This window comes from Zonotrichia albicollis, chromosome Z (assembly GCF_047830755.1).
Source record: "Zonotrichia albicollis isolate bZonAlb1 chromosome Z, bZonAlb1.hap1, whole genome shotgun sequence".
In the NCBI taxonomy this organism is placed as follows: domain Eukaryota; kingdom Metazoa; phylum Chordata; class Aves; order Passeriformes; family Passerellidae; genus Zonotrichia; species Zonotrichia albicollis.
This window is the reverse complement of record NC_133860.1, coordinates 30548340-30576135: the sequence shown is the minus strand read 5'-3', so window position 1 is coordinate 30576135 and position 27796 is coordinate 30548340. Positions and strand designations below refer to the sequence as shown.

General features: G+C 37.3%; 2 protein-coding genes across 5 annotated transcripts in view; one reads left to right on the top strand and one right to left on the bottom strand.

The window, feature by feature from the left end:
- Positions 1-193, bottom strand: part of NNT (nicotinamide nucleotide transhydrogenase) — a 43364-nt gene extending 43171 nt beyond the window's left edge. The window contains exon 1 of one of the 2 annotated variants that reach the window (XM_074533084.1): positions 67-193. The gene's annotated coding sequence lies outside the window, so the exon portion shown is untranslated. Of the gene's footprint in view, positions 1-3 lie in introns of both variants that reach the window. The other variant, XM_074533082.1, reaches the window with a different exon arrangement.
- Positions 185-27241, top strand: PAIP1 (poly(A) binding protein interacting protein 1). Of its 3 annotated transcripts, none has more exons than XM_005493721.3 (12): positions 185-324; positions 1653-1770; positions 5072-5253; positions 10427-10615; positions 14004-14116; positions 17245-17356; positions 18913-19038; positions 21158-21264; positions 23207-23324; positions 23459-23513; positions 24122-24215; positions 25858-27241. In XM_005493721.3, the coding sequence occupies exons 2-12, from the start codon at positions 1740-1742 to the stop codon at positions 25949-25951; spliced, it is 1221 nt and encodes a 406-aa protein (XP_005493778.1). In that variant the 5' UTR covers positions 185-324; positions 1653-1739; the 3' UTR covers positions 25952-27241. The 3 variants fall into 3 exon arrangements, with proteins under 3 accessions (XP_005493778.1, XP_074389186.1, XP_005493777.1); XM_074533085.1 differs by lacking the exons at positions 185-324; positions 1653-1770 and adding exons at positions 3354-3723; positions 25568-25624; XM_005493720.4 differs by lacking the exons at positions 185-324; positions 1653-1770 and adding an exon at positions 3357-3723.
- Positions 27242-27796: the final 555 nt, after the last annotated feature.

The window sequence follows — 27796 nt, the reverse complement described above, 5'->3', positions numbered from 1 at the left end:
CACCGCCGCAGCCCCGCACGACGCCGCGCGCACACCCGCGGTGCCGCGGCCGCGGCTCCCACCGACCTTGGGGCGGGGCGGGGGCGGACCCGTGCCGGCCAACCCGGAAGGACTGAGGGGCACGCGGGGGTCGGGCGGCCGCGTCACGCGGCGTCTGAGGGGCGGCGGCGCGGGGTTGCCGCGGTGCTGGCCGAGCCCGCGGCGCCGGCGGTGGCAGAGCGGAATAAGCGTGCCCGGCTGGCCGCGGTGCCGAGGCGAAGGTCGGGGCTGGCGAGGAGACGTGCCGAAACGCGCGTGTTGGACGTGGGGCTAACGCCATAGCGCGTAAGTGGCGTCCTCTTCGTTATTGTTACTTCTTAAAATGCGCGATAAAGCAGCGAGGTGTCGGAGTGGTAGGCGCAGTAGGGGAACAGAAAACGCGGAGCTGTGTCATCTTTGGGCATTAGGAGGAAATTCTTCACAGAAAGGGTGATTTGATGTTGGGGTGGTGCAGTCGCTGTCCCTGGGGGTGTTTAAGGAAAGGCTGGACGTGGCACTCAGTGCCATGGTCTCATTGTCGTTGGGATGTTCCGTCGTAGGTTGGACTCGATGACCTCAGTGGTGTTTTCCAACTTAATCGATTCTGTAATTCTGTAGCTGTTGAAATAATACATGGCTGGATGAAGAGTACATGGGGTTGGAAAGGCAGTTCCAGAGGACAGCCAGCCACGCTGCCCATTGCCTCCATGCATTGTCTTCACACAGTCCTGCATATATTGTCTCACTTCACATGATCTGTGGGTTCCGTGTATGAGGCGTATTTTGGTTTGCTTGTTGTTTGTTTTTTTTTAATTTACGGAAGTCTGTGTAGCTGCTCATGCAAACTACATGTTGCTGGAGATGACACAGCTTTCAGACTTGTAAATGGTGACTTACCAAGTGAAGAAAAGCACTGAAAACATGAGTTACCCTGAAAATAATTAATAGGATTTTCTACTAATAAACGTTCATTACTTTTGTGCTTTTAAATAAGCTTGTGTGAAATCTGTAAAGCTTTAGAGCTACAGATTACGCCTGTGGTTTATGTTTTGGGCTCATTAACGACTGACTCCTACAAAAACATGCCTTATCAGTGTGATAGTGATTGGAATAATTCTGGCTAGTAACAATAAATTACAGTTCAGAAGCTAGAGCCTGCCCTATCCTTTTTTTCTAATTAGAAATACATTATCAGCATTTAAAAAAAAAGTAGACCAAATAAAAATGCCTGTGTTATGAATAGTGACAAGGTTACGGGTGTGCGACTTCTTGGCACCAGGCACTGAAGGTGTGTATGGATTTGGTTCTTAGCTACGTTTTAAATTATTTGGTAGTACACTTAGGACAAAGCAGGTATCTCCTAGTGACTGCCTAGAAGTGTTCATAATTGTATTTGGTTAAAGTTTTAATACAGTCATTGGGTGCTTAGGGTAGGTCTGTCTAGTTTAGTGATCTCAGGGGTTCTGCTGTGTGGCCTCCAAGGCTTGAAGTAATTCACAGGCCTTCAGTTACTCAGGCCAAAGCCTTCTAAGCATAATGTTAAGCAACCTAAAGGGGTGTGCTGTTGAGGGCAGTATTTGGGGCTTGTTATTTTGGAATTAACTACCTGATTATTTTTCTAAATTTTGTTTTAGGTGTCTACACTGGGGAAAGGAAATTGGGTTCCCAACCAAACTCAACGGCGTTCATGCAAACTTAAGTAGTGCATCTCTAAGAAAAATATGGATTTGGGATCACATTCCACTTTAAATGGTAAGCAGTTGCCAAACGGTTATTAAATTAATATAACATAAAATGTCTACTATGTGAAAAGAATTCACATTTATGTCCAAAGGTGAAAACTTGTCTTGTTCCATAACTTAAGGCACTCAATTCCTCTTAGGTGTAAACTTTAAAAAATGAGATTTGCTAACTTGAAAGATTGGCATATTCAAAATTGGCATATTCTCCATTAGAATATAATGATGGAGATTTTAATTTTTCTTCACATCAATGTAAGCTTTTCATTCTCCTCCTGGCACGGCAAAATCTACAGATGTGGACAGAGGTCACAATATAGGCATTAAAACTGGTGCTGATAACATAAGAACACTGAATATTTTTAATGGAGAAATTTAGTAGCTAATTTGTGATCTTTAAAGAATTGGTAATGCTGCTTAAATTAGTTTTGACAATGGTTTACACAAGTGAAGTATTATAATGATTTTTTAAGACTCATTCAAAACATCCTGCATTGGCTCACATTCCAGTTGCAGAGTATAGATTTATTAGTTTACCATTCTATATTTCCAGAAGGGTTGCCTAGGAACAGTTTCCCCATGAGCCTCATTAATTTTAACTTGTGACACCTTTAATGTCTGGCCATCTTTTTATCTTGGCAAAAATCAATCCAATTCATGCCTTGGGGAGCTAACAAATATTTTATACCCTGCCCCTCCCCTGTTAATAATTGAAAATGGTAACATATAATAATAAACCCAGTAGGAACCTGACTTCTAAAGACACCATTTTACAATCCAATTGGATTTTTTTAAATACAAGACAGCACTATTGTGATATTTTAATAATGTTTTATACATACTCGCCTATTTTTTTCACCCCTTTATAGTAGTGAACAGAGCAGGAACCAGTGCCACACAATCTTTGGATTTTTTTTGTGGCAGGAACAAGTGGCAAGGACAGCACAGACCAGACTGTTCAGGGAGACAAAGTATAAACTCCCTCAGCATGATCAGCTGAGGTGGATTTGTGGCACACCAGATCACACTTGCCCTTGCCATCTTGAAAGCTGATTGTGATAGAGAGTTTGCAAAACAACGAGAGAAAGACTTTGGAATGAAATTGAAGAAGAGTAGATTAATTAAATTGTAAATGGACATGTGAGTCGAACCGTTCTCAGTTTATGTAATAATGTTCAGAAAAATGCATTACATGAACCATGTTCTTCAGTTGGTTCCTATTGGTGTGGAAGGTGGTTGTTAAACATTAAATCAGAAGAGCATTTGTTGTCGCATCATGCCTAAATTATACATGAAAATATATTTTTTCTGAACCACCATCGTTTCATTAAATAGCCCTAACCATACAATAATATGATCGTGTTGGAGGCTTAACTTTATGGGGTTAAATTTAAAATTTCGCCTGTAGCTTTTCCACCCCTCTCTGGTGTAAACATCTGTGTATGCACAGCGTGGCGTGATGCACCTGTGGCTGCAGGTCTCTCCTGTTGTAGCTGAAGCCTTGGCCCTGCCACGGTCACCTCGCCCCGCTCGTTACCGTGGAGATGCAGTCGCAGGGAATACGGTGCCTTTGGAAACGCTGTTTCCAGGCTGCCGCGGCTCGGGGCGGGCGCGGCCATCGCGACGCTGCGCGGGGTGAAACCGAAAGTGCGGGGCTGGGGCGGGCCCGCGTTCCGCCCGCCTCCCGCGGCCCGCCCGCCCCGCTCCGCTCCGCGGCGCCCCTCCCTCCCATGAGCGCCCGAGCCGCTCGGCCTCAGCATGTCGGAGAGTTTCGACCGAACGCCGGGTGCCGGCCGGGGCCGCGGATGCGGCGCGCCGGAGAGCGGCGGCGGGGCCCGGCCCGCGGGCAGCGCGTCCCGCGGCTCGGGCTCGGCTGAGGAGCAGCAGCACCAGCCGGGCGGCCTCTTCCCGCAGCAGGAACCATTGCGGCCTCCGAAGACGGCGCCCCTGGGCACCGCGATGGCAGGTACGGGCTGCTCTCCCCGCTCTTTCTTTTCGCGGGGCACCTGCGCAGCTCCCCGCCCGCCGCAGGGGCACCGGCACCCGCCCTCGGGAGCGTGGTCCCGTTCCCGGGTGTGCGATGCGGGCACCGCGCTGAGGCCGGGTCAGCCTGGTGAGCCCTGGGGCCGGCGGACACCTGGGTGACTAGGGAGGGGTAAGAGGAACAAAACCAAAGAGAATCATGTGATGCATTGTACAGTCAGCTCAGCACCTGCTGACCGATGCCCAGCCTGTCCCTCAGCAACAATTGACAACTCCTGGCCAGCTCCCCCCCCGGTTTATATAGTGAACGTCACATTCAGTGGTACGGATTATCCCTTTGACCAGTTCAGATCAGCTGTCCAGTCTTTGCTGCCCCCCTGCTTCTTGGGGTTTCCCATGCTCACCATCACAGCATGGGAAACCCATGTTATCGATGCTTGCGTCCTACTGAATCCAAAACACAATGCTGTACTAGCTAGCAAGAAGAAGATTAACTCTGTCCCAGCTGAAACCAGCATACTGGGTTATGAACCTGGACCAGGTAAAGGATGTTGTATTGCAGCTGCTTGCAATACTCTCTGTCCTTTCCCCTCTTTTTTGCTCTCACATCTGAGTGTACTTTTTTATCCATCTGTTAATCTGACTGCAGATGGTCTCAGCCTTCCCCCACTGAAGAATTCCAGTCTATTTGCAAAAAAATAAACCCAATGCAACTGTAACACAAAGCAATGTTTGTTGGTTAGCTTTTTCAGGTAGGTATCAGGTTCTGTTTTCAATAAGCTTATGCGCTAGTCTGTAAAGAGTGGTTTGGAAAATAGTGTTTTAAAAACACTTCAGTTGGATGTTGTGGCACATGGTATATAAGAACGAGAATAGCCAAGTGTCCTTTCAGCATTTTGTTGAAAATAAGTGTTGGTCAAAATCAGTAACGTCTGTCATTTATTGACCTTCCAAATGTATCTTGTACCTGTATCTGAAATCAATGAAAAATCACAGGATAATCAGATAAGCAGATTTACTAGTTGCATAGGTTAACTTAGATAATGTGTTTACATGGAAAATAAGGTTTTTTTCCCTTCTTCCATTTTTTTTGTTCATCTGCACAAGACCACTGTTTACTTTCCATCATGTAGAAAGACATGTGGAGTGTGCTTAAATGAATATCCACACCTAAGAATAAGCAAAAAAAAAAAACCTATGTATTTAAAGGAAGTATATTTATAGAAAAACCATACTTTAAGTTTTATATATATAATTTTTTTTGTTTACTCTGTGTGAATACATACCAATTTAATGATTTTTAAGACAAGCTGTTAACAAAAATTTTTCAGAACACCTGCAAAGGATGGGAATTTCATCTGGATCTCAAGACAAAGTTTCAGTTCTTGATTCTGGACCAGAAATGACTGAACCTCAGTTAGCTGTGGATCCTGTTGCAACATCAAACTTGTCTGCTAAAGCACCTGAATTTTATCCATCAGGTTACAACCAGAACTTCAATCAGAATTTTACAGTGAGTGTTTTAACTTCTTTAGTATGAGCTAATTTACTTGTATTCAAATTAATAATATTTTCTTGATATCTTTTATGTCAGATAATTTGAATTCTGTATTTGCTAAGGTATTGCAAATATTCGGAATATAACCTCCAGAGTTGCAGCCAGGATGCTAAGTGATATTGGGTGAATATTATGATGTACATGAGCACCTCTGCTGTGAAATATTTTGCCAAAGCTTGTTGCAGATAACCATATTCCTTTTTGACTACACCAGGCATTGGTTGCATTCAGTATGAGAGTAAGCTGTTTTTTTGGTGACTACCACTGTTGTAGTTACATCTATACTGCATTTTAAATGAAAGCATAGCTTCACTCTTATGCAGAATTCACAGGGAGAGAAAGCTTGAACTTTAGGTTCTCTGAGCGCAGGCTTTGCCTTTCCTGAATTTCCTGCACCACAGGTACCATTCCTCATGACTGCCTAAGCTAGTGTAGCATCATGTGTCATCAGTGGTGTTGTATCACCGAAGGGCAAAAAAAGTTAACAGTTACCTACCAACACACCTAGTAAGAAATGTATTTCCAGCCAGACTCAGATCAGTTTGTAGATGCGTCGTGTAGTAAAAGCAGGTACTTCTGTTTTCTGCTCCGTTGTCTTCCATGTTACTGCTTCAGTAACTCTACTCCAGGCAAGATGTCTGTGAATTCTTGGTATATCCTTTTGTTATGCAAACAGTCAGACTATGGTACTATATCTAAACAGATGGGAACTTTTACAATACAATCAAGTGATTAAAAAAAAGAAAAGAGGGATACTGAGTCAAATTGATTTTTGATAACTGGTAGAAAAACACCTCATTTGAATGCTGAATATGGTGGTTTGGTATTCTGAAGTCTTTTCCTCACCAGTAAAATTTATGTTACCTTAGTGTTACCCACTTTGCCTGTTTACTGAATGTAATTACTGTCCTATATAATAAACCCCACAGCCAATACACAATATACAACTATTAATGCCAGTGTGAACGTATTTTGGTGAATTGATAATCTAGGGAAAAAATAACTGCTTTGCCCCAGCACTGTTACATGTTTTCTATAAATAAAATGTTTCAGTTTCAACACAAAGAAAAAACCCAAACAACCTTTCCAATAGCATACATACATACATACATAGCGCACTCTTAAAACTGCAAAGTTTCAATGCCAACAATGTTGCTTTTCAGCTGTTTTGCAAAAACACATGAGCATGTGGCAGTGCCTGGTTGCTATGTTGTTGGAATATGCTATGAATGTGACTCATCTATTAATAAACTACCTCTGAAAATGTTAGCAAAACTTATTGCAGGGAGTTTAATCTAATTAGAATATGATACACATAAAGCAGTGGTATTTTTCTTTCATTCTTCACTGTTAGAAAATCTGTTGTTTTTTTTTAGTTTAGTAACTGAAGTAATTTTATATACTGTGCTCACTTATCATAAAAATAAAAAATTTAGCACACTTTACAGTTACGGTGATTTTGAGCATGAGTTTCAAAATTTGAATCAAAACAAAGTTTTGAGAAACTTCTTTTTTTACTTTAATTAGTACTTAATAGGTTCCATTTGTAAAGATTCCTGAATTTTTAGATCTGAAATATTGTATTTCTGTCATTAAATACACAGTTGTTCTGCAATAGCAAAATAACATTTATTATTTTAAAAATAGTGTTGATTTCTTGTTTGACTATGCACCATTATAATTATTGTGTCTGTCCATGTAACATTTGCTATTAAGTCAGTTAATTTCCAGTCTTTCCAGTTTTTGATTCTCAAAACTATCAATTACCTGTGAAGATGGTTTAAGGAGTACAGCTTATAAGGTTTTGTATAATTTTCAGAACAACTTTACTGGGACTTTGAAGACAGGCCTCCATGAAATTCTCTATTTTCATACAGAGTCCGACCCATAGAAATTGTAGTTGTCTGCTCCAGAGCTAGCAACTAGATAGGTTTGAATTGCCAGTAGGAAACACCTGGTTTGTTCCTTAGAATGGCTGTATGACAATAATATGGCTGTCGCTCCATCAGATGGGCATAATGATGTTCTTACTTCATAGCTTTAGGAATGAGGTTTTTGTTGTTTTAAGGTTCCACAATCCTTCCCTCCCAGTTTTTTCATTTTTAACTTCTGTAATTTCCGTCAGAAGACCAAGCATGAGAGTGCCTCTTAACCTCATTCAGCATGAATAGAGGTTTTTAGTTTTGAACTTGGGTTTGCAATAACTTTATTGGAAACTTGTTGAGTTCATTTAACTGAAAGGACAAAAAGCTTGTTCCTAAGAAATCTGAAGAAAAATCAATAAGTTGTTATTAGTGACTAAGTTCATAGGTGGAAATATTAATTTAGTAGATAAAGGAAAACAGCAATCAGTACATATTAAGAAACTGAGTAAGAGCAGATTTGTCTCATGAATCTTTGCTATAGACTTTGTTTCATCTTTTTGTATATCAGAGGAGTTCTACTACTTATTTAGCTTTCTACCCTTCTGTATGTAAACTCATGAATTGACACATAATAAAAGAGAGGAAAACCTATAATCTTTTCATCAGTTACTCTTTTGTTGTGAATAATCCAGGACCCCATCCTATAGCTATCAAAGATTAGAGAAAGAAATTGGAGCACTGACTTAATGGAGTAATTATTGAAATTAAGAGAAAATCTCTAGTTTACTTTTGTGGCTTTCAATTATAACTTTGTAGTGATGTGTAATCTTACAGGTTTCTGTTAGCCAACTCCTCTTGAAAAATAATCCATAGCCATTTGCTTTGTTTTCCTTGGGTTCATACATTGCGTGGTTCTACGTTAATGTTAAATTTTAAAATCTGACAATGAGACATGCAAGTACTTTATTTCTAGAAGTTAAATTTAATTGGATTTTAAGAAATCAATTATAAATAATTTTAATAAAGTTGTATATTTCTGAATTTCCAAAGTACTCATTTTTCTCTCCCATTTATTCAGTTCCCTGAAACCTAGACTTCTTTTGAAGTTGCATATATAGTACATGTAGATGAATATAGTGCAGAGTTTAATTCTGTGTTTAGTCTCATAATTATAAACTGAAGATAAGAGTATACAACAGGGACACTAGTATACCAAATGGCACCTGGGATCCCTTACAACACAAGGATGTTCTCTAAGACTGGATTCTTGCCAAGTGAGTGTGAGAGGACGATACCTTCCTCTCTGCTGAAGGAGGACCTTGTAGCAATCTGACGGCTGTCAGAAGGAGCAGCTTCTTTTACTAGCTACAGCAATTGCATGCTCTGCAGCCTGGCTGGAGAGTTTTTTGGAGAGATGCTAGTTCAGCTGTATGTGATTCAGCTGCAGTAGCTGCACGATAATAGTTCTGTGGAACAAACTGGTTTTAATTTTATTGTACAGAACTCCTACTGGCCTATTTGAAATTGCCTTATAAATGTTGATTTTCTTTAATGAAGCAGAGTATGTAGCAAGACATACATAGGCCTGTTAGCCTTTACTTTTTGGATTTGTAAGTTCCAAGCCATTAGAATCCTAGAAAACTTTAGCTTAGAAAGGACCTTTGAAGTGCCCATGCTCCAATCCTCAGGTTGTCAAAGGCTTTATGTAGTAATAATTTTCCTTTATTTCCATAAACCCATATTTTTTTTCATGTTTCTGGTGGGCAACAGTAAGTTATTTAGCATTTAGTGTTATTAACTGGCATATCTTCTAGGTAAATATATTTTACCTCTGTTACACTGATGTATGTCCCACCTCACTAACTTATGACATGTCTGAATGATTTTGGAAAGTCTGCTTTTTTACCCACACATTCTTCACAAGTCATGCAATAAATATCAAGGTGTGATTTTCAAGAATGTGTATCTTGTCTTTCTCATAGCTCATACTCAGCAAGAAATTTTTCACAGATCCATATTGCTTCTCAGTAGAGGAGAGATAGGCATTTAGAAGACAAACAAATTAAAAATCCCTATTAAGGGAGTAGAAGGGGAGGGGGACAATATAGTTACAACCCTTGTCAATATATTTATGTACATTAAGTAAAGAAAAAGTGCTTTATTTTAGCTCAGCTTTGCCGTGGATACCCTTTAAGCATTTTTAAATGGTGGAACAGTTGAGAATTTTGATTTTCTTTACATTTCTCTTATGTCTTGAATTGCTAATTGTAAGTCATATTTTTTAGAAGTGCCACTTCAGGCTCCTGCTTACTTTTCTGAAATGTATTAGGTGATTTACACAACCTGTTGTGTAGTGTGACAAAGTTATTTATTTGGACTGTGTTACTATTAGTGACATCACAAAGGATGCTACTTTCTTTTCTATTCTCTTGATATACCTGCATTATAATCATCTGGAACAGTGTTGACTTTAGGTACTCTCACATAGATTCATTTCTGAATGGACAAAAATTCTGTTTCATCAGTGGGAGCATAAATATCAATAAAGTGGTACTGGGTAGCCCCTCCTCTGTTTAGAGAGCAGTTGTGTTTACTGTCTTGTCTGGTTTTAAACCTCAGTAGCTGTAAATTAATGCAATTCAATTTGAATAGCTTCATTTCATGCCTCATAATCTTCAATCTTTTGCCAAGAGATAAAAATACTCTGACTTTAAAATAGCAGTTTTCCTGATTATACTTCTTATATGGGAACAGTACTATGTATTTATTGTATTTCTCTAATTACTCTTAACTTCTGCATATTTTTGGAGCACTGTACACGCTATCTAAGCCCAAAATACTTTGTTTCAAATTTTCCCTTCTTTTTACTTCTATGGTTCATAAATCCACAGTACAGTACCAGGAATGGGTGTTGAGCCTCAGTTTGGTAGTTCTACCCTTAACAGATAAACTTGGTTTGTTAGTTAATCTTACGACCAACTTGGAAAACTTATTTGTCTTTAATCCATTTTTCATGTATTTTACTGGGAGACCCTAATGTCTGTAAAAATACTTTGCCTGATTCTTAAGGTGATTGGAGGTTTCTGAAGTCTGTACTCCAGGAGGTGTTGGGGGTCTATGCTCTGTAAAAATGTTGAAGTGAACTGTGTAGTCCAGTATAGAGACTCAGAACTCAGTGCTGTATGGTTATTTCTGGAGACAGAAGGTGTAACAATTCTGCAAGGTTGTTTTTAAGGAGTTGGCATATTCTTTCACTTCTACAGGATTCTTCCTTTGAAGATAGATGTGATGGCTATCTGACTCTGGCAGAATATGTACAAGACTTCCTAAATCACCTCACAGAACAGCCAGGTTGTTTTGAAACAGAAATAGAACAGTTTGCTGAAACCCTGAATGGCTGGGTCATTGCAGATGAAGCTTTACAAGAGCTTGTTGAACTCATCTATCAGCAGGTAATGTATTACAAGATGGACATTATACCTCAGTTACCCAGTGTCCAAAATAGGCATTCCAGTATTTGTTCCATTATTGTATCAATGTAGTAATTTAATGATTGATATTTTTCCCCTTTAGACTGAAATATATAGGGAAGGATTTTGCTCAGTAAATTGAAATGGTAGCTCAGATTTCGGGTGCCTAAATTGTATATGTTTTCCCAGTTTGCTGTTTCCTTTGTTCTATGTTTGTTTCTCCTGGGTAACATATTACAATTGAAATTATGCTACTTAATTGAAGTATTTTTATTTTTGTTAGTAAAGATTGAAACTTATAATATATTGTACACTTTTATTATCTTGTGCAAAAAAAAAATCTTTATAGTCCTAAGACACTTTTAATTCCTAGGTATTTAAAAAAATTAAATTCATACCTACTGTGCACACCATCTTTTGGGAAATACCTCCTTTCTGCCAGGCTTTTTCTTTATTTGAAAATTACCTATTTCAGAACAGCATAATTGGAGAAAAGGAAAGCTCTTGTAAGGGTAACTAGTTCCAGCCCCATTGATGGCCATGGAAATGAGGACAGAGACCTTGAGCTGAACTCTGCACTAATTGGGGGAGCCTTTGGAAAGAACAGCTTAATATGTGTTGCTTAGCAAATGAGCTGCTGTTACTGTCTTTTGGGCTCACTGCAGAAAAGGAAGCCATGCTTCTGTCTGGCTCTTTATTATTTGTTGTTATCCCAACAAACCTTTCATAGGTTTGTTGCTTACAAGTTCTACCTTGAATAAAAGTAAGAAAGCAGACTTTTACTTAAGTGAAGATACCTGCAGAATATTTTAATCTGGTGTATGTAGAGATGGAATGACTGGTTGGCCATTGTACAGAACTGTAGAATCTCAGGTTTCTCATTATTATACAGAATTAATGCAAATTTAATTGAGACCAGTTTAGTTAGACATGATGATCACCTGTGCTGCATTAGGCAGCATCATTTTACCCTTCTTTATTTGAACCCGCAGAGGATAATTTATTGGAACGGAAAAAAGAGGATTTTATGTTATTTTTAACTTCATGTATTTTAAATACACTGACTTGCATTTAATAGAAGTCTTTAATGTTACCTCTTCCTCTCTGTCCCCCTTTAGAAGCAAAGCACTGGGGTTTACTGTGACTTCCTCAGCTCAGAAGTTCAACGTTAGTCTGAAAATTTTACATGAAAAAGTTACATGAAAAATAAATCTTAATACTGAAAAGCTGTGTTAGTATCCACAAGCATCTGATTTTAGATATCTTATGTATCAGGCTAGCATAGTGTGTAAGCAAAGCCAACTATACTTATTATTTTTCTTTCTTGAGACTCAAGCATTTGTCTCCTGTTTTTTCACAAAACAATTAAAATTGCTCTAACTTCTAAGCATCTGCTTCAGTGATACAAATTTGACCCAACTAACTAGATTTACAGATGCTAGGTTTGTAAAGGTAATTACTGAAATGTAATAAACCCATGTCCTGTAGGGTCTTCCCATCACTTCTATGTAAGGTATCTTAGCCTGTCTATAAATCATAATTATATACTTATCGTCTTATTTATGTCTGAACAGAGTGAAGTGACAGTTCTTTTGTGACAGTCTTTCAAAAGTTGGACACTGACTTCATAGTTTAAGAACCTTTACTGTTGTCTAGTTAATGCAGTGGATTGTTCCTGTTAGAGCAACTACAGTTTCCCAAGATACATGTTGGTAGATTAGCCTTCACGCTTAGATTGTGGCTTTTTTGAATTGGAGATAAAGTGGTATTACCAGCAATAATTGTTACAAGAATATAGTTTTGCAGTGTAATGATTGATTATTAGGAAGATATTTTTTTTGTCTGTGTGTGCTACACCAGATCATAATACCTAAAATTTAGTTATTTCAATGTTTGGTGTAACCACAAGTACAGACCAACTTAATAAGGAAGATAATGTTTAAAAAATACAACTGAAATTTGAAGAATTTTTGTATGTGTTTGGATGTTAAAGTTTTTGTTTGCTGGGGGTTTGTTGGGTTGGAGTTTTTTCGTTAGGAAAAAGTATTGAAAAGGCTCACTTTATAAAAAAAAAGGGGTACCTTTTCTAGTCAGAGCAACTGATTGAACCACAGCATCAAAGTCTTTTTGGGTAGTTGACATGCCCCTTACTGGAAAGTGAATTCCATTTGTCTATCTTAATTACTTAAACTTGTTGTATTTTCCAGAGACACTTAATTTTTTTTCCATTAATTTTTTTCTATGCACGTAGAAGAATTATGTCTTTTTCTCTATCTCTGAGAGGTAGCTAGGTATAATTGCATTAGCAAGACTTTTTTTTCGGTTCCAACAGAAAAAAATGTTCCAACGTGTTTTTTTCAAACATGTTGGAACAGCTCAAGCATGTAAACATATCTGTAGCACTGATAGATGATCAAGATGCAAAAAAATATTCAAAGATTATAACTCCAGAGGAGAAGTTTACTGAGTTCTTAGTATCCTCATTTTCTTTTGGACAGAGCAGGTGAAGTTATTTGCAGCAGAACCTCTTTTCACTGAAACTGCATCTGAGAAATAATCTGAAATTCAGGTGTTGTTAGAGGAGGCTTGAACAAAATAAATTTCCACCTCTTTAACGTTTGAATTATCAGATTAAAATAGAAGATTTTTTACACAATATCATTCCTACCATGTTTTTTTGCATGACAAAGGTGTAGATGTTCAACAGTAACAGGACTTGTTTTAGCAAAAAAAGGCTACATTGAGCGTGTTACTTGTAATGGTCTAGTCTTACTCTCTGATTCAGAAGTTTGCAATTCTGCAGATTGCTGGAGGATGTATGGGAGAAAGTATTTCTCTTTACTTGCGATGTTCTTACACTCTTTCCTTGGATATTAACCATGACAAAAAGTGATTATGGAATAAATAGCTTATAGACTGAAAGAAGACAACTTTTTATGATGTTGTTTGAATGTACTCATTGTTCCTTGAGAGAGTATGTGTTCTTAAAAAAGTGTCTTAATGACCACTGTTGATTTTTTTGTATAAGCATTCTGTAAGTGGCTTTGAGACACTCTTCAGTTGTAGGTCACAGTGCAGAAGTAGAGTTGTATGAAGACACGTGGCATAATGGTGGTTGTTTTCTTAGAGCCATGTAATTTCATAGAATTACAGTATAATGAGCTTTTAAGTTCTGCTGAAGTGCATATATCAACATGCTGAAGCAATACAAAAGTGAACATGGCAAATAGTAATTATTAATCATTAATTTTCTGCTCATGAGTTGTATGATCAGCATTAAGCATGGATTTCAAAAAAGCTTTTAAAAATATTTTCTGAGCCTAATCATTACTTTTATAAATAATTTATTTTTCCATTTTTATTTTGGAAGGCCACATCTGTCCCAAATTTTTCATACATGGGAGCCCGGTTGTGTAACTATCTGTCTCACCACCTAACCATTAGTCCACAAAGTGGGAACTTCCGACAGTTGCTGCTTCAAAGGTCAGTATCAGTCAGTTTAAGCCTCATTCTCTTCAGTTACATCTTTCTGGTATGTGTGTTAACTCTTTCTGTTGCATACGAAGAGATACTTATTTAAAATATTACAGATTGAGGAGTATCAAAACACAGGTACACGCTGAGTACTTAAAATATTTTAATATTTTTAAATACAAAAATAGGGCTCCATTTGAAGGTCTGTGTGATCTTTTGAACTGAGTATATTAGGCTGATCCCCAAAATAGTGCAAATTGGAAAGTTAATCTATTTTAAAAGTATACTAAATGCACATATAGGTACTGTCTTTGTCCTTTGACTCTTGCCAGTACGTACTTAATTGTGGTTTTTTAATTAGTGCTTTGGATTTTTGCCTGGAATTGCTGTGTAAGGTTTATTCACTGATAGGCTAACTGACTTTGTATCTAGGAAATAGTTGTATAAAATCCAGAAGGATAATTTTTTTTCAGTTTCAGTTGTTGCAAATTTCTGGGGACTGCACTTAATAATGATTAGACTTTGTAATTGACAAAAATGCAGCATTTTTCAATTGTTATATATCCTCTCAAATATTACTGCATGACATTTAAAGGAGTACTGTTTTAGACACTTCAGAATTCTTTAGAAATTTACCTTTTGATTTTTGTTTAAAGACAGCTTTTTGTTTAAAGACCAGCATTCTAAGCTTTGGGTTTGCCTCTTATTTGAAAAGTTTTTACTTAATCCAGCAAAAGTGTGGTAAACTTACTGTAGTGCATTCCAATGGTCTTTTATCATGAGTGGAATGTTGTGGTTTAACCTGGCAGGTAGCTAAACACCTTGCAGCCCCTCACTCACTTCCCTCACCCTCCCATTGAGATAGGCAAGAGATTTGGGGGCAGGAAAATAAGTATTCATGGGTTGAGATAAAGATATTTTATTAGAACAGAAAAGGATGTGGATATAATAACAGTGATAAAAGAATTAGCATATAGAAAACAAGAGGCACACCTTACGATTGCTCACCACCCACAATGCCCTGAGAGTTTCTGAGCAGCGGCCTCCAGAGCTTTCTCCCTGGTTTGTAGGCTAAGCATGAGGGCACATGGGATGGAATATCTGTGGGGTCAGCATGGGGTCAGTGGTGTCTCCCCTCAGCTTCACCCCAGCCTTCTTGCTGCTGGGCTGGGGTGAGAAGCAGAAGAGTCCTTGATGTAGTGCAAACACTGAGGCAAAAGCTAAAACCAGGGGCTGCAGAAGCTGAAGACACTAATTATTCTCTCTTTTTTTGGTTGTTGTTCTCCTTTTGTTATTGTTGTTGTTTGTTTATTTTGTTTTATTCTTTCTTTCAAAGTCATTGCTTATGATTTTTTTTAACTGTGTGTTACTTTGTTACTTGAACACGAAAAGAATTCCCTGTTAATGTTGCATTTTTTGCTTCTTGGTTTTGAAGCAAACCCAATTGATAACATTAATGTTAGCACCAGATATTAGTTTAAAGTTGCTTATGTTTTGCTTGCTAATATGGATGAAATTGAGAGTGGGGAGGGTGTGTGCAGATAAACAACCTAATAATGTGACCGCAGAGAGGTCATCTTCTGTTTCTCAACTAAGTCTCTACCTGAAACTTTGTATTTCAATTCTTAAGATTTTCCAGTTTCTCCACTTTTTTTTAATCCATTGCACAATCATTCAGAATACGTTAAAATTTGTCTGGGTTTCCTTTTATCTCAAATATTTTTTAATTTTTTTTTTTGTACTGTTATGTAAGCTTGTGTGGTTTGGCACAGTTGCTAAATACTAGAAAAATTACTTCACTGCCACAGTATGTTAATCCTATTTTTGTATTTATATTTAAATTACAGAATCATAGAACTATTGGGTTGGAAGAGGCCTTAAAAATCATCTAGTTCCAAACCCCTCTGCTAGACCAGGTTTCTCAGAGCCCCATACAGCCTGGCTTTAAACACAGGGATGGGGCCTCCACAGCTTCTCTGTGTGGAACCTGTCTCGGTGCCCCACCACAGTCACAGTAAAAAGTTTCTTCCTAACATCTAGTCTAAACCTGTCCTCTGTTAGTATGAATCCATCCCCTCTGTCCTGTCACTACATGCCAGTGTGAAAAGTCCTTCTCCCGCCCTCGTTGGGGTCCCTTTTAGGTACTGGAAAGTGCTATAATGTGTCAGGGATGCCTTCTCTGCTCCCTGCTGAGCAGTCCCAGCTCTCTCAGCCTGTGCACACAGGAGAGCTGCTCAGGGCCTGTGATCAGCTTAGTGGTGTCCTCTGGTCTCAATATGTTTGTGTCCTCCCTGTTCAGTGGACCCCAGCTCTGGATGCAGTGCTTCAGGTGGGTCTCAGCAGAGCAGAGGGGCAGAATCCCCTCCCTCCCCTGCTGCCCATGGGGCTCTGATGCAGGATACAGTTGGCTTTCTGGGCTTCAAGCATGCACTGTCATATTGATCTTCTCATCACACCCCCAAGCCCTTATTGGCAGGACTGCTTTCAACTACCTCTCTGCCTGAGCTGTTCTTATTGCTTGGGATTGCCTTGACCCATATGCAGAACTTTACACTCGAACTTCATGAGTTGCACAAGGCCACCTCTCAAGCCTGTCAGGGTCCCTCTTGTTTGCCATCCCTCCCCTCTAGAGTGTCACTTAACATCGCTCAGCTGGGTGTCATGAATTATGTATTACTGTCACTTAACATGGCAAGATAAAGAATTAATGAAATAAGTGTAAAGACATCTAAGACAATGTGGTAAGCACCCTGAAAAAGGGAACGTGTCTACTTCATTTCTTTGGGTATTGGCTCCCTGTATTACTGTTGCACATCCTGGACCCATATTCAGTTGTAAAAATTGTGTAACTATTAATTTCTACATGTTGTAAGTTGTTCTATTTAATTTTACTGCATCAGATATCTCAGTGCTTAAAGACTTAATCATGTAATCATATGTGTTTCTCTAAAAGGATGCAAATCCACTGTTTCTTTGTGAATGCCTCTTATTCCCTTCACAGCAGATCATAGATCCCAACTTTCAGCATGTAACAGTTTTCATGCAGTTCATAAGTTCTCAGCATTCCTTTAAATGAGTACCATGTTACATTTGTTGGAATGGCTACAGATGGTGTAATTGTGCTTTGATTTTTACAGGTGTCGAACAGAGTATGAAAACAGAGATGAAGCTACTAAAGGGGATGAGACTACTAGAAAACAATTTCATGCCTTTGTGCTGTTCTTAGCTGAACTTTATCTTAACTTAGAGGTAAGAAGAAGGTCGGCTGTCATGTGGCTCTTCACTGATTTTTTGGTGTGTGTAGGTAAACACTGAAGTGGACTATAATTTGAGGTGTTTTTCCAAAGGCAGAGGGCAGTAAAGTAAAAGAACTTTAGAACAGTTTCATTATGATAGATATGTCCAAGAAATATATAAACAAAAAAGGACAAGATCATTAGAAGAGAAATGTATAAAAATGAAAATGTAAGAATTTGTGGGAAGAACCAACCACAAACATCTTTGAAATGAAGCTTTTATTTTCTTTTTTACTGGCAAAACCCCTAGATGGCTATACTTAACCAATATATTAAATGTTATTAAATGCCTAGCAGAAGCAGATCAGGATGAAAAACATGTAATTTTTTTCAGTATTCAGGTGCTAATAAGAGGTGTTAACAAACACCTGAGGCAATGTGAAAATCCTCAAAATGAGGAATTAAAAATGCACACTTTTAAAGGTACTTCTTCTGATTGTTGAGTCATTGGTGCATGCAATCTTGTATTTAGCAACTTCATGCATCTGTGATATGTTCAAAAATGTGTACAATTTTTTTTTATTTTTATGCCTATGCATTCACCAAGTTCACTTCCTGCCTGTAGCGTAGTTAAAAATACACATATAACTTGATTGTTTCAGTGGTTTGATTTAAGCAAACACTATAAAAATATTCGGCTGGCATGAGGAAGATCCTTCTCTAACTCTTCCATTTCTGGACCATAAGTGGTCCTTGAAATCTATTTTTCACTTGCTAGATGAAAACAATGAAGATTTTCAAAGACTTTGGGACAGGGCAAGTTGTTCGTTTGTGGAGTATGCCATAGTCATTGGAGTATAACTTTGGTTTTAAACCATTTTCTGTAATTTTTTAGTTATATAAAGACTGCTTTCTAGAGCTAAGCTACCACTGCTGTAGAGAATAGGCAACGCAGTGTGGAAAAGAGCGTGAGGTTCTGGGAATTTGGTAATTTTTGGACCATTAGGCAGGCACTTGGTAGCTTTTCTTATTTTAGCAGAGAAACAAAATTCTAGACATGAATTGTTATGCCAGAATTGCAAGGAAATTACTCAGTAAGTTTTCCACTGACACTGAGCTGTGTGGTGTAGTCCATGTGCTGGCAGAAAGGGATGCCTCCCAGAGGGACCAAGACAGGCTTGGGAGGTGGGACCATGCAAACAAGGTCAAGTGCAAGTACTCATCTGGGCCAGGCACAAATACAGGCTGGGTGGGGAATCAGTCAGAAGCAGCTCTGCTGAGAAGGGTTTTGGGTGTTGGTGGATGAGGACCTCAGCATAACATGCATCAGAAGATGTATGGCCACCAGATTAAAGTAGTTGATGACCTGAATGATATTTAAAGTCCCTTCCAACCCAAACCATGCTGTGATTCCATAAAAGTCTGTGTTCTAAAATGGTTACAGTATTTGGCACATAGATGTCAACTATATTGATCACAAACCAAATAATACAGCATTCAAGAGAGAAAATGTGCCCAAATTAATTTCTAAGAATTTAAATATTGGGGGGTTTCTTATATGTTTTGCAGGTTAAGGGAACAAAGGGACAGGTTACACGGGCAGAAATTCTTCAAGAAGGCCTTCGGGAATTACTGAATGCACTCTTCTCTAATCCTGTGGACAGTAATTTGATATGTGCAGTGAAACTGCTGAAGGTGAGACAGTAGTTTTAAAAGGAAAAAAATCATGTTTTTTAAACTGTCTAGCTTTAATATAGGGAATAGTTGGCTAAATTGCAAATGAGAAAGTATTTACAGGGGTTTATGCATTACAGCGTTAGCAGAGCAAACTGCTATTTTTGTTTTCCTTAGTACCATTAGGAAATTGAGCCAGCAAAAAAAGTAACAAGATGCTCTAAAAATAAATTCAAGGCCATTTGTGTACAAATGAGCATTAGAACTGAAGTTGAGGTGCCAAAAAATAAATTTTTCCTCTAGATCAGATTTTGCTGCTTCTGGTGTAGGAGAAAACTGTAACATGTCTGAATGAATTGTGATATCTTAGGTATGCTCTGTGTTCTGAAGGACACCTGGCCATTGGGGTCCACCACTTTTTGTGGCAAAAGGTCCTTAATATCTCTTTCTTCTTTCTGTGCTATGTCATTACTATTGTAGAAATATAGAGGTTTCTCTTTCATGTGGAAGATAAACCTCTTTGCTCATAACCCATAGCTTTTCTTGTAAAATTGTTAGCCTTTATGTAGGAGAAACTCTTATCTTCACTAGGTATCATTATACTTGTAGTTGGGAAAACAGTTTAAAATAGGAATGAAGGTTAAATGCTAAACAGTATTTTCCTGAAGATTTTGATTGGCTTGGTTTTTTTCCTCATTCCTTACCCTTCCCTCATATTCAACTGCTTCTCAACCTGCTCTATCTTGAATTTAATTTCTGACAGTTTCTATTGATACCATAAACATAGAGTAGAGAAAAGAGACTTTTGTAATTTAAAACCTTTATTTGACGTTTGGATGTTTAAGGAGGTTGCTTCACAGCAAGTGTGAGATTGTGCTCAGTGAGCACATTCACTCCTGTGGTCAGTCCTTATGTTGTCAGTGCTTCCCTGAGGCAAGGCCCACTGAAGAACCTTTTTAAGCAGCAATACAGAAATCAGGAAGCTTTACAGTGCAGTAAAGAAGAAAAGAAGAAAACCAGTGGTCTAAATTGTTTTATGACAGATTGCTATATCTAAACGGTGTTACAGAACAGACACTCTTTCTTTTCATGCAAATGTTTTCTGATGTTACATAGAATCTACAAATGTTGAGTATATACGTAGCTAGACTGGCCTGCCTCATGAAACCTTGGCTTCACTACTGAAGCAATAAATGTCTCATTTTGTCTTTTCCATTTTATACAGTGATAGATACAGGTTTTTCTCTGTTTGCTGTGCAATATGTTTTTTTTAATTAATCTTAATGCTATTACCTCATTATCCAGGATTAAGGTGAGACCACTGTGGGATACTATGAATGTCAAGCAAATGCTTACCAATATACTTGCTTTTCTCTTGGGATTTTATCCTTTGTATCATCAAGCACCATTCCAAGCATTTTTGATCATGTATTTAGGCTGAGGAGATTGCTGCTAGTGGCAAACTAATTATTTTTCTGATTTAACTTCTCCTGTACAATTATTGAGTAATGAAGTACCTTTCTTGTAGTAAAAAGCTTTCATCCACAGCTGCTCTAGACTGAGCAGCTGACTGCTCCTGCTAAAGCTTTCCTGGCAGCAGTTCTAGCCTCATACACTTTTCTATATTAAAGTTCAGGCTGGCTTCAGATAATTCTGGTTTCCCTTATATATACCCAGAAGAAATTCTCTGGCATGTGTGATGCTGGCCAAGTTGACTGAAGTGTTTCTAAAGCTCAATAAAGTATTTCCTTTCCTTTCCATGACCAGTTGTCATGTAAACTGGTGGAATCAGCTGCAAAAATAAGATTTAAAGGAAATAAATGATGGTAGTATGTACTTAAATCAAGTAAGATCTGCCCAATGTCACTGAAGAGTTGTTTCGAAATTGTATTTCAAGAATGGAACAAGTGGCTGTGAACTTCTAGGTAACATAAATATTGGACATGAAGCTCATATAGTGTCTGTAGTTTAAAATAAACTATGTACGAGGTCTGTTAATCTGTTTAGCAAAGAGATACAGGCAGCTGGGAGTGTCAGCCATCAGGTAGTTCAAGTGTCATGAATTGTTACAGAATCTCTTAAGTTGACTGTTTATTAAGGATATCTAATTAAAAAAAAAATACTAATCCCTTGTCTTTAGTTGACAGGCTCTGTCTTAGAAGATGCCTGGAAAGAAAAAGGAAAGAATGATATGGAGGAAGTGATTCAAAGAATTGAAAATGTTGTGTTGGATGCAAACTGTAGCAGGTGAGAAGAGAAGTTTATGTGCAGTGTTTTGTTTATATGAAAAAGAATACCTTGAAAAAATCATCAACTATAATGAAGAGGGCAAAAAAATTCTCTTTGAAATTTATAATTATGAAAATTAATGTGTTGTGTGTGCAGGTCATTTTCCATGTAAAAAAAGGTGGTGTTTTTCAGTTGAAGGGTAATGTGGCTTTTTTGGCAGTTGGGTTGATTTTGTTTTGAGGTGGGTTTTTTTGTATTTTATTTTTAATAGAGATTCAAGTTCCACTATTCAGTTAGGTTTTTTAACCTATTAGGTCTCAATATCTTCAGTGAGTGCTTTAGGCTCTTAAAGTCAGTATATACAAAGAGAAAATAGGGGCAACATCTCATAGTTTATACTTTTCATTTTGAATTGAACAGGCTTAAATACCTACAAAGAGTACTAAATATGTAGCAGTATTAAATAGATACAAATTATTATAAATGTAAAGGCAAAATGAAATATACTTCGTGGTTTGGTTTTTGTTTTTTTGGGTTTTTTTGGAGAGCATATCTTTTTGGCAAGGTTTTAGCTTTAATCTGGGAAAAAAAGAGTGGTTGAGTAATGTATTACTAATATATTAGTGACTGACTAATCATGAAATTGTCATAAAACCACCTGAGTGCATGACATTATCTGATTCTTCTGTGCTTCATCCTCAGCTTCTTGCAAACTTACTATAAACCTGTAGAGGGCTCAAACACTGATCTCTTGCCATTTGGAGGGAGGCCAAGAGTGGCTTATAACATCTGTGGGTTGTAATTGAGCTGCCCAAGGAGGATGTGGAAATTTTTGCTTCAGGAACCAGAATAGATGGCACAAGCTGAGGCCTCAAAGATGTAGAGCAACAAACAAGTTTTGATGCCTTTTTGCTGGTCCTAAAATCATGAGATAGACACAGTTAGGTGACAAAAAGGGCTTATCTTACAAGGATCCTTAGGTGCTCAACTCACTGGGTGGAAAAGAGCTGAAGATGGACACCCAGTATAATGTGTAGACAATGTCTGTATGTTTAGCAAATTAGCATAACTGACAGGGATCCCAAGGTAGAGACATAAGTGGTGAGATAATTCCCCCCCAGGGCAGCCCTTTCTGAATTCCTCCCCCCCCTCAGATAGGAACTAAACTTTGTTTATGAAAATGTGTCTGGGACAGCTGGTCTCAGCCTTGGCTTTCCGATAATCTAACCCTGCACCACCAGCTTGGAGCTGCTGGGGAATTTCTTCTGTCTTTCTGTGTAATATAGTAGATAAAATGCTATCTGCAAATACTGTAATAGGCTATGGAGCTATAAATATGCATGTAAAGAATATAGAGAATCTATAAAAAAAAAGGCAAAAATAAATTTGGCATCAATTTCAGGTGGGTTTTTTTTAATGTATTCTTTAATGATACACTTCTCCATAGACTAGCTTAAAAGAAGAAGAAATTTTCTTTTATTGTAGGGATCAAATGCGTGTTGATATCTAATGTACTGGGGGCATTATGTCTTACTTATGACTAAAACATTTCATTATGATGAAGAAAACTAAAGTTAGGAGGATAGAATAGATAACTAAAATAAAATTCAAAGATAATCTTCCTTTTTTCCCCAGTATTATCCTTTATCAAAAAGGATTGTGTTCTTTAACTTGTATTGCAAGGTGTGGTATCTCAGTAAAAATTCCTTTTTCAAGTGAGTTCCCTACTTAACAGCAGAGGAAGTGAAGAGGTTGAATATCTCATTACTGACACATAAAGCATCTAGACTTGCAGTTGTAAAATTGAATGCAAAATTATCTACACAATGGACCAAATATTATCCTTCTTGAACTTGTTTTTTTGGATGGATTTAACTATCCTGTATTTGCACAGTAAGAGAAGCCAAATTTCTTGCTTGGCACAAAACATTCTAACTTTGGTAGTGCTTCTCTATTTCAGAGATGTGAAACACATGCTTCTGAAACTAGTAGAACTGCGATCTAGTAACTGGGGTAGAGTTCATGGAACAACTCCACATGCAGAAGCTACCCCTGAAAATGACCCAAACTATTTTATGGTAAGAATATATGCACAATTCAGTTCCTTAATTTAATGTGAATTTGGTTTGATTAATAGACAATTGCATTACTTGCAACTGCAAGCCTCTTTCTCTCTGAATACATATAACTTTCTGGATGACTTTATTTTTAGAATGAACCAACATTTTACACTTCTGATGGCGTTCCTTTCACTGCAGCAGACCCAGGTATGGCACAAGTTTAGGTTACCTGTCTTCTCAGTCTTCTTTAAAAAGTTGTAATTAAGTTTACAGCCTGTTGAAGAACATAAAATGTTACTCTTCAAGAATCTAAAAGCTATTCAGCTTAAAAGACAAAATTCTGCCTGAATTCCTGGTGGAGCACAGGATTTATTCTGTGTTAAAGAAGGTAGATGTTTGAAATGGAGAATGTGCATTTGAGTTCATATAGGTCAGAAGAACTTGTTCAGTAATCCACAGCATCTGACCTTTCCAGAAAGCCAAAAATATTCAAGTCTTCTTTTGTTTGTCCATTGTTAGTATCAAAATCAAATCAAAATCCTTGGTTTCCTTATGTGTAATCTGAGCACAACGGGGCACAACATCATTTGTGGTAAAGACATCTATCACAACCTTTACAATTCTATGGGAAATTGGGCATCATTCTTAGACATCCATTCGTGTCCTCAGAAAACATTGCCAAAGGATCTTTTCCTGTTAATACATTTCCTGCCTTTTATGATTTCGTTAACCAGCCAATTTTCAAACTTGATATATTTCTGTTAATTTAGCAGAGTAGTCTTCTACATTACTCAGTCTCATTTTTACTTTGCCAGATTATCAAGAAAAATACCAAGAGCTGCTTGAAAGAGAGGATTTGTTTCCATATTATGAAGAAAATGGAGCAGATCTGTCAGGACCTGGAGAGCTGTATGTTTTCCTTTTAGTGACATATTTTTTTAATAATATTTATTTTTACTGTGATGCAGTGATAGTTCAGATTTAGGATTCCAATGTTGACAAAAATGAAACTAAATAATGTAATTGTTACTTAGTTCTACAGTGAATGTATTTGTTCAGGTTTAAATTGGTTTTTAATCACACAAGTTTGAAACCTATTTCATGTTTATTCTGCTGAGTATGGTAATTACATTTCAAATGTAATTTAGATGTTTGTGCACATGTGCAAACATACTTCTGCACTTAAGAAAAATTTGCCAGCAAAATGAAGCACCAAGCCTTCAAGTGTTTGTAGAGAGGCAAACTAAATTTGTTTGACTGATGTGCATGAACATCCCAGCAAGAGATGATTACCAAATTTCCAGTGTCTTTGAAAGGGAGAAAGTGTTAACTTTCTCTCTTCAGCCTAAGGACTATTCCCTTCAATTAGAGGACTAGTCAGTATTCCTGTAGAGCAAGAAAAAGCAACCTAATGGCAAAAGGGGAAGCAATAGTTGAGAACATAGCCGGACGTTTTGGCACCAGAATATAGCCAGACCAGTTTGGCACCATTATACGAAATATGGTCTAAAATAAATCGCTCTGAGCTTTTTGCTCACTAAAGAGGACTTTCAGACCAGTATTTGACACACAAGAACATTTTCAATGTTGTTTTTATGTGTGATAAGAGTGCAGGCCTAGATCAGTATTTTTTTAGTACATTAGAAAACTTTCAGTATGTACCTAGCTGAGGGGAATGTAAAGAACATGAAGAACTGGAAGATATATTAGAGATGTCATCAGAAATCAACAAGCTCATACTGAAGGGAAAAAAGGACACATTTGGACCTCTGCTTAGAAGAAAAATGCAAATTGAACACAGACATCCATTAAAAACACAGCAAATCCTAAGAGTGTCATTTAGAACACACTGAGTCAACCTTCAAGCACAGTGACTGTAACCTTCTTTGTTGAAGACTTAAGAAAAGCTTAGATAAATGTCTGCTGATTCTCTGTCAGCTATTTCTTATGACATCAGGGAGGAGGGCTCTTTGTGAAGCCCCTTTCTTCTGAAGGCTACATTTGTACAAGAACAAAGGAACACATGACAAATATGTAGATTGCACATCACTTTGGAGCAAAAAAACTTCCTTACATATTTTCTATGTCCTTCTTTTACATATCAACAAACAGGAATGCAGTGTTTCTATATTAATGTATTCTGTCTTTGAGCTAGGATGTTGACCAATCAAAATTACACTAATATGTTATTAATTATGGTTTTTTGTAATTGGATCAGTACAGATGCATTATTAAATTTTCTATCATGTTGGAAACTTTAGGTGCTTCTGTCTTTTAAACTGGGCTGCATAAGATGATCTGAAAAGGTGGCAAACATTGTAGGTATTTGAACATATCTGCTGCTTTGAGGTTTCTGTTTATTTGTTTTCCTAGTATCCATTATTTTTTTCCTTTTCATTCCCTTTAGGAAAATGTCATAAATAACAGTCATTTATAAAGCTTTGTCTTATTCTTGACATCTACACAAATTCTAAAAATCTGTTGGCTCTGAAAATCTTTATGTAAATCTGTATGTAAAGTGTTAACCTTTGGTCATTTTTTCCCCCCTCAGGTATTTTGATGAGATTGATGATGAGATGGATCCAGAAATTGAAGAAGCATATGAAAAATTCTGTCTAGAATCAGAACATAACAGAAAACAGTGAGATGTTATGTATTAATGTTAGTTTATTTAACCATTATAGAGTGAAGGGGGACACAAAACATTTTTACCAAAATGAGAAACTTGAGTTTCTCCAAGTACTAAAGTTACACAATTTTATCCATTTTAACAGAACCTGCCAAAAAATGTAAACCTATACCCTGTAACTTAAAATGTTGTGTATATACCATAGTTTATTTTGTGAAAAATGTTTTTTGAACAATGTTTTGGCTGCAATAAAAATTATTTAAAAGTTATAATTGAAATTAAAATTTAATGGGGAACTGTCCCATAAAACTTCCCTTGAGGAAGAATGGGAAAGAATAATGATCTGAATTTGCTTGCTTGTTTGCTTTAGTATATATTGGGATTTACTCATCCTATTTACCATATACACTATGTCTTGCATTTACTTCCTCCACTTCCCCCTCCAAGAAGAGTATGATCCAAATAAGCAAGAAAATTTCTTTTCTGTATATCACAATCATGAAAAGTGGCTTGTGAAAGTTTTGTGTATGAGTTTTTGTTTTGTTCATTTCCTTTTTCTTCTTCTTTCAAAACACACATGGGTGAGGTCTGGACTTTTCTTTTTTCCTGGAATAAATATGTTACATGTTGATATGTGAAAAAGCAAGCAGTATTTTGGAAGTGAGGTGCTTTCAAGATTTTTGGTTCAGATAAGCTTCATATCTACAAGAAAAAGCTATTCTGTAATTTGTTGTGTTCTTCAAGGCAATAGTAATACAGTTATGTTCTAAACCACGCTTCTCAAGAGTATGTGCAGTGCTTTTTTTCTTTTGCTTTTTTTTTTTCTAGTAATGTATCTAACATGTCTAACCTTTCCCAACCCCCCGTAACTTTCTTTTATTCTTCTAATTTTATGTAGTTTGATTTAATTTTGTACTTGGAGTAAATTCATATATTTTATAAATGTTAACATTCTGAAGCCAGCTGTTCTTTTTTTGACTCCATATAATCATGTTAGTTTTCCTAGGATACTCCATTGTTGTTGTTGCCAAACTCAGTTGAAGTGTTTCCTGTTACCTGTTGCTGGTTAGACTTGATTAGAAATCGTTACCAAAACCAAACACAAGTATTTCCCAACAGTTAGCTACTCTAAAGAACACGCATTGTAAATATGCATGTAAATAATTCTGATAATATTTCACTGTTATTTGTTTGGTTAAATAAGTTGTGCATCTGCTAGTAGAGTAAGCAGTGGCTGTTTTCTGGATGTTTATTTAACATACTTATTTAGGCTGGAGTTTTGGAAAATAAAATTTAACTAGCTTTATTTCCTTTGGTATAATATCACTACCTTGTCTTCTTGCTTTAAAACAAAAATTATATTTTATCTTCTTCTATCTTTCCTTCACTGAGCACTCCTTTCTCTTCTTCAAAGTATACAATTGCAGAGTCTATTATCTTTTGATTCTTGCTGGAAAAATAAAATGTATCAAAATGCAGTATGCTCAGAAAGACTGTATTAGCATTCCAAAGTCTTTAGACTAAAAGTCAGAAACTAGAAATGTGAGAACTAGATGACTTTCAAATACATATTCTCTAAGTTGAGCACAATTTTCATACAAAACTTTTAATCTAAATACAGGTCAGACTTTCTGCTGGCTTTACAAGCAGATGTCTTGTGGAAATTATTTTTATTCAGAACTTATAATCCCAAGGAACAAGCATTCATATATGCTTTACAGTAAGGTAACAGTGACTCAAAGGGACATGCATTTTACATGTTTTAGTTTTGCATGATTTGTGGTGAGTCATCTTTTTCTGTCAGGTAGCTGTCAACTCCAGATGTACTGTCAGCTTGTGGAAACAGTAATTTTATGAGTAG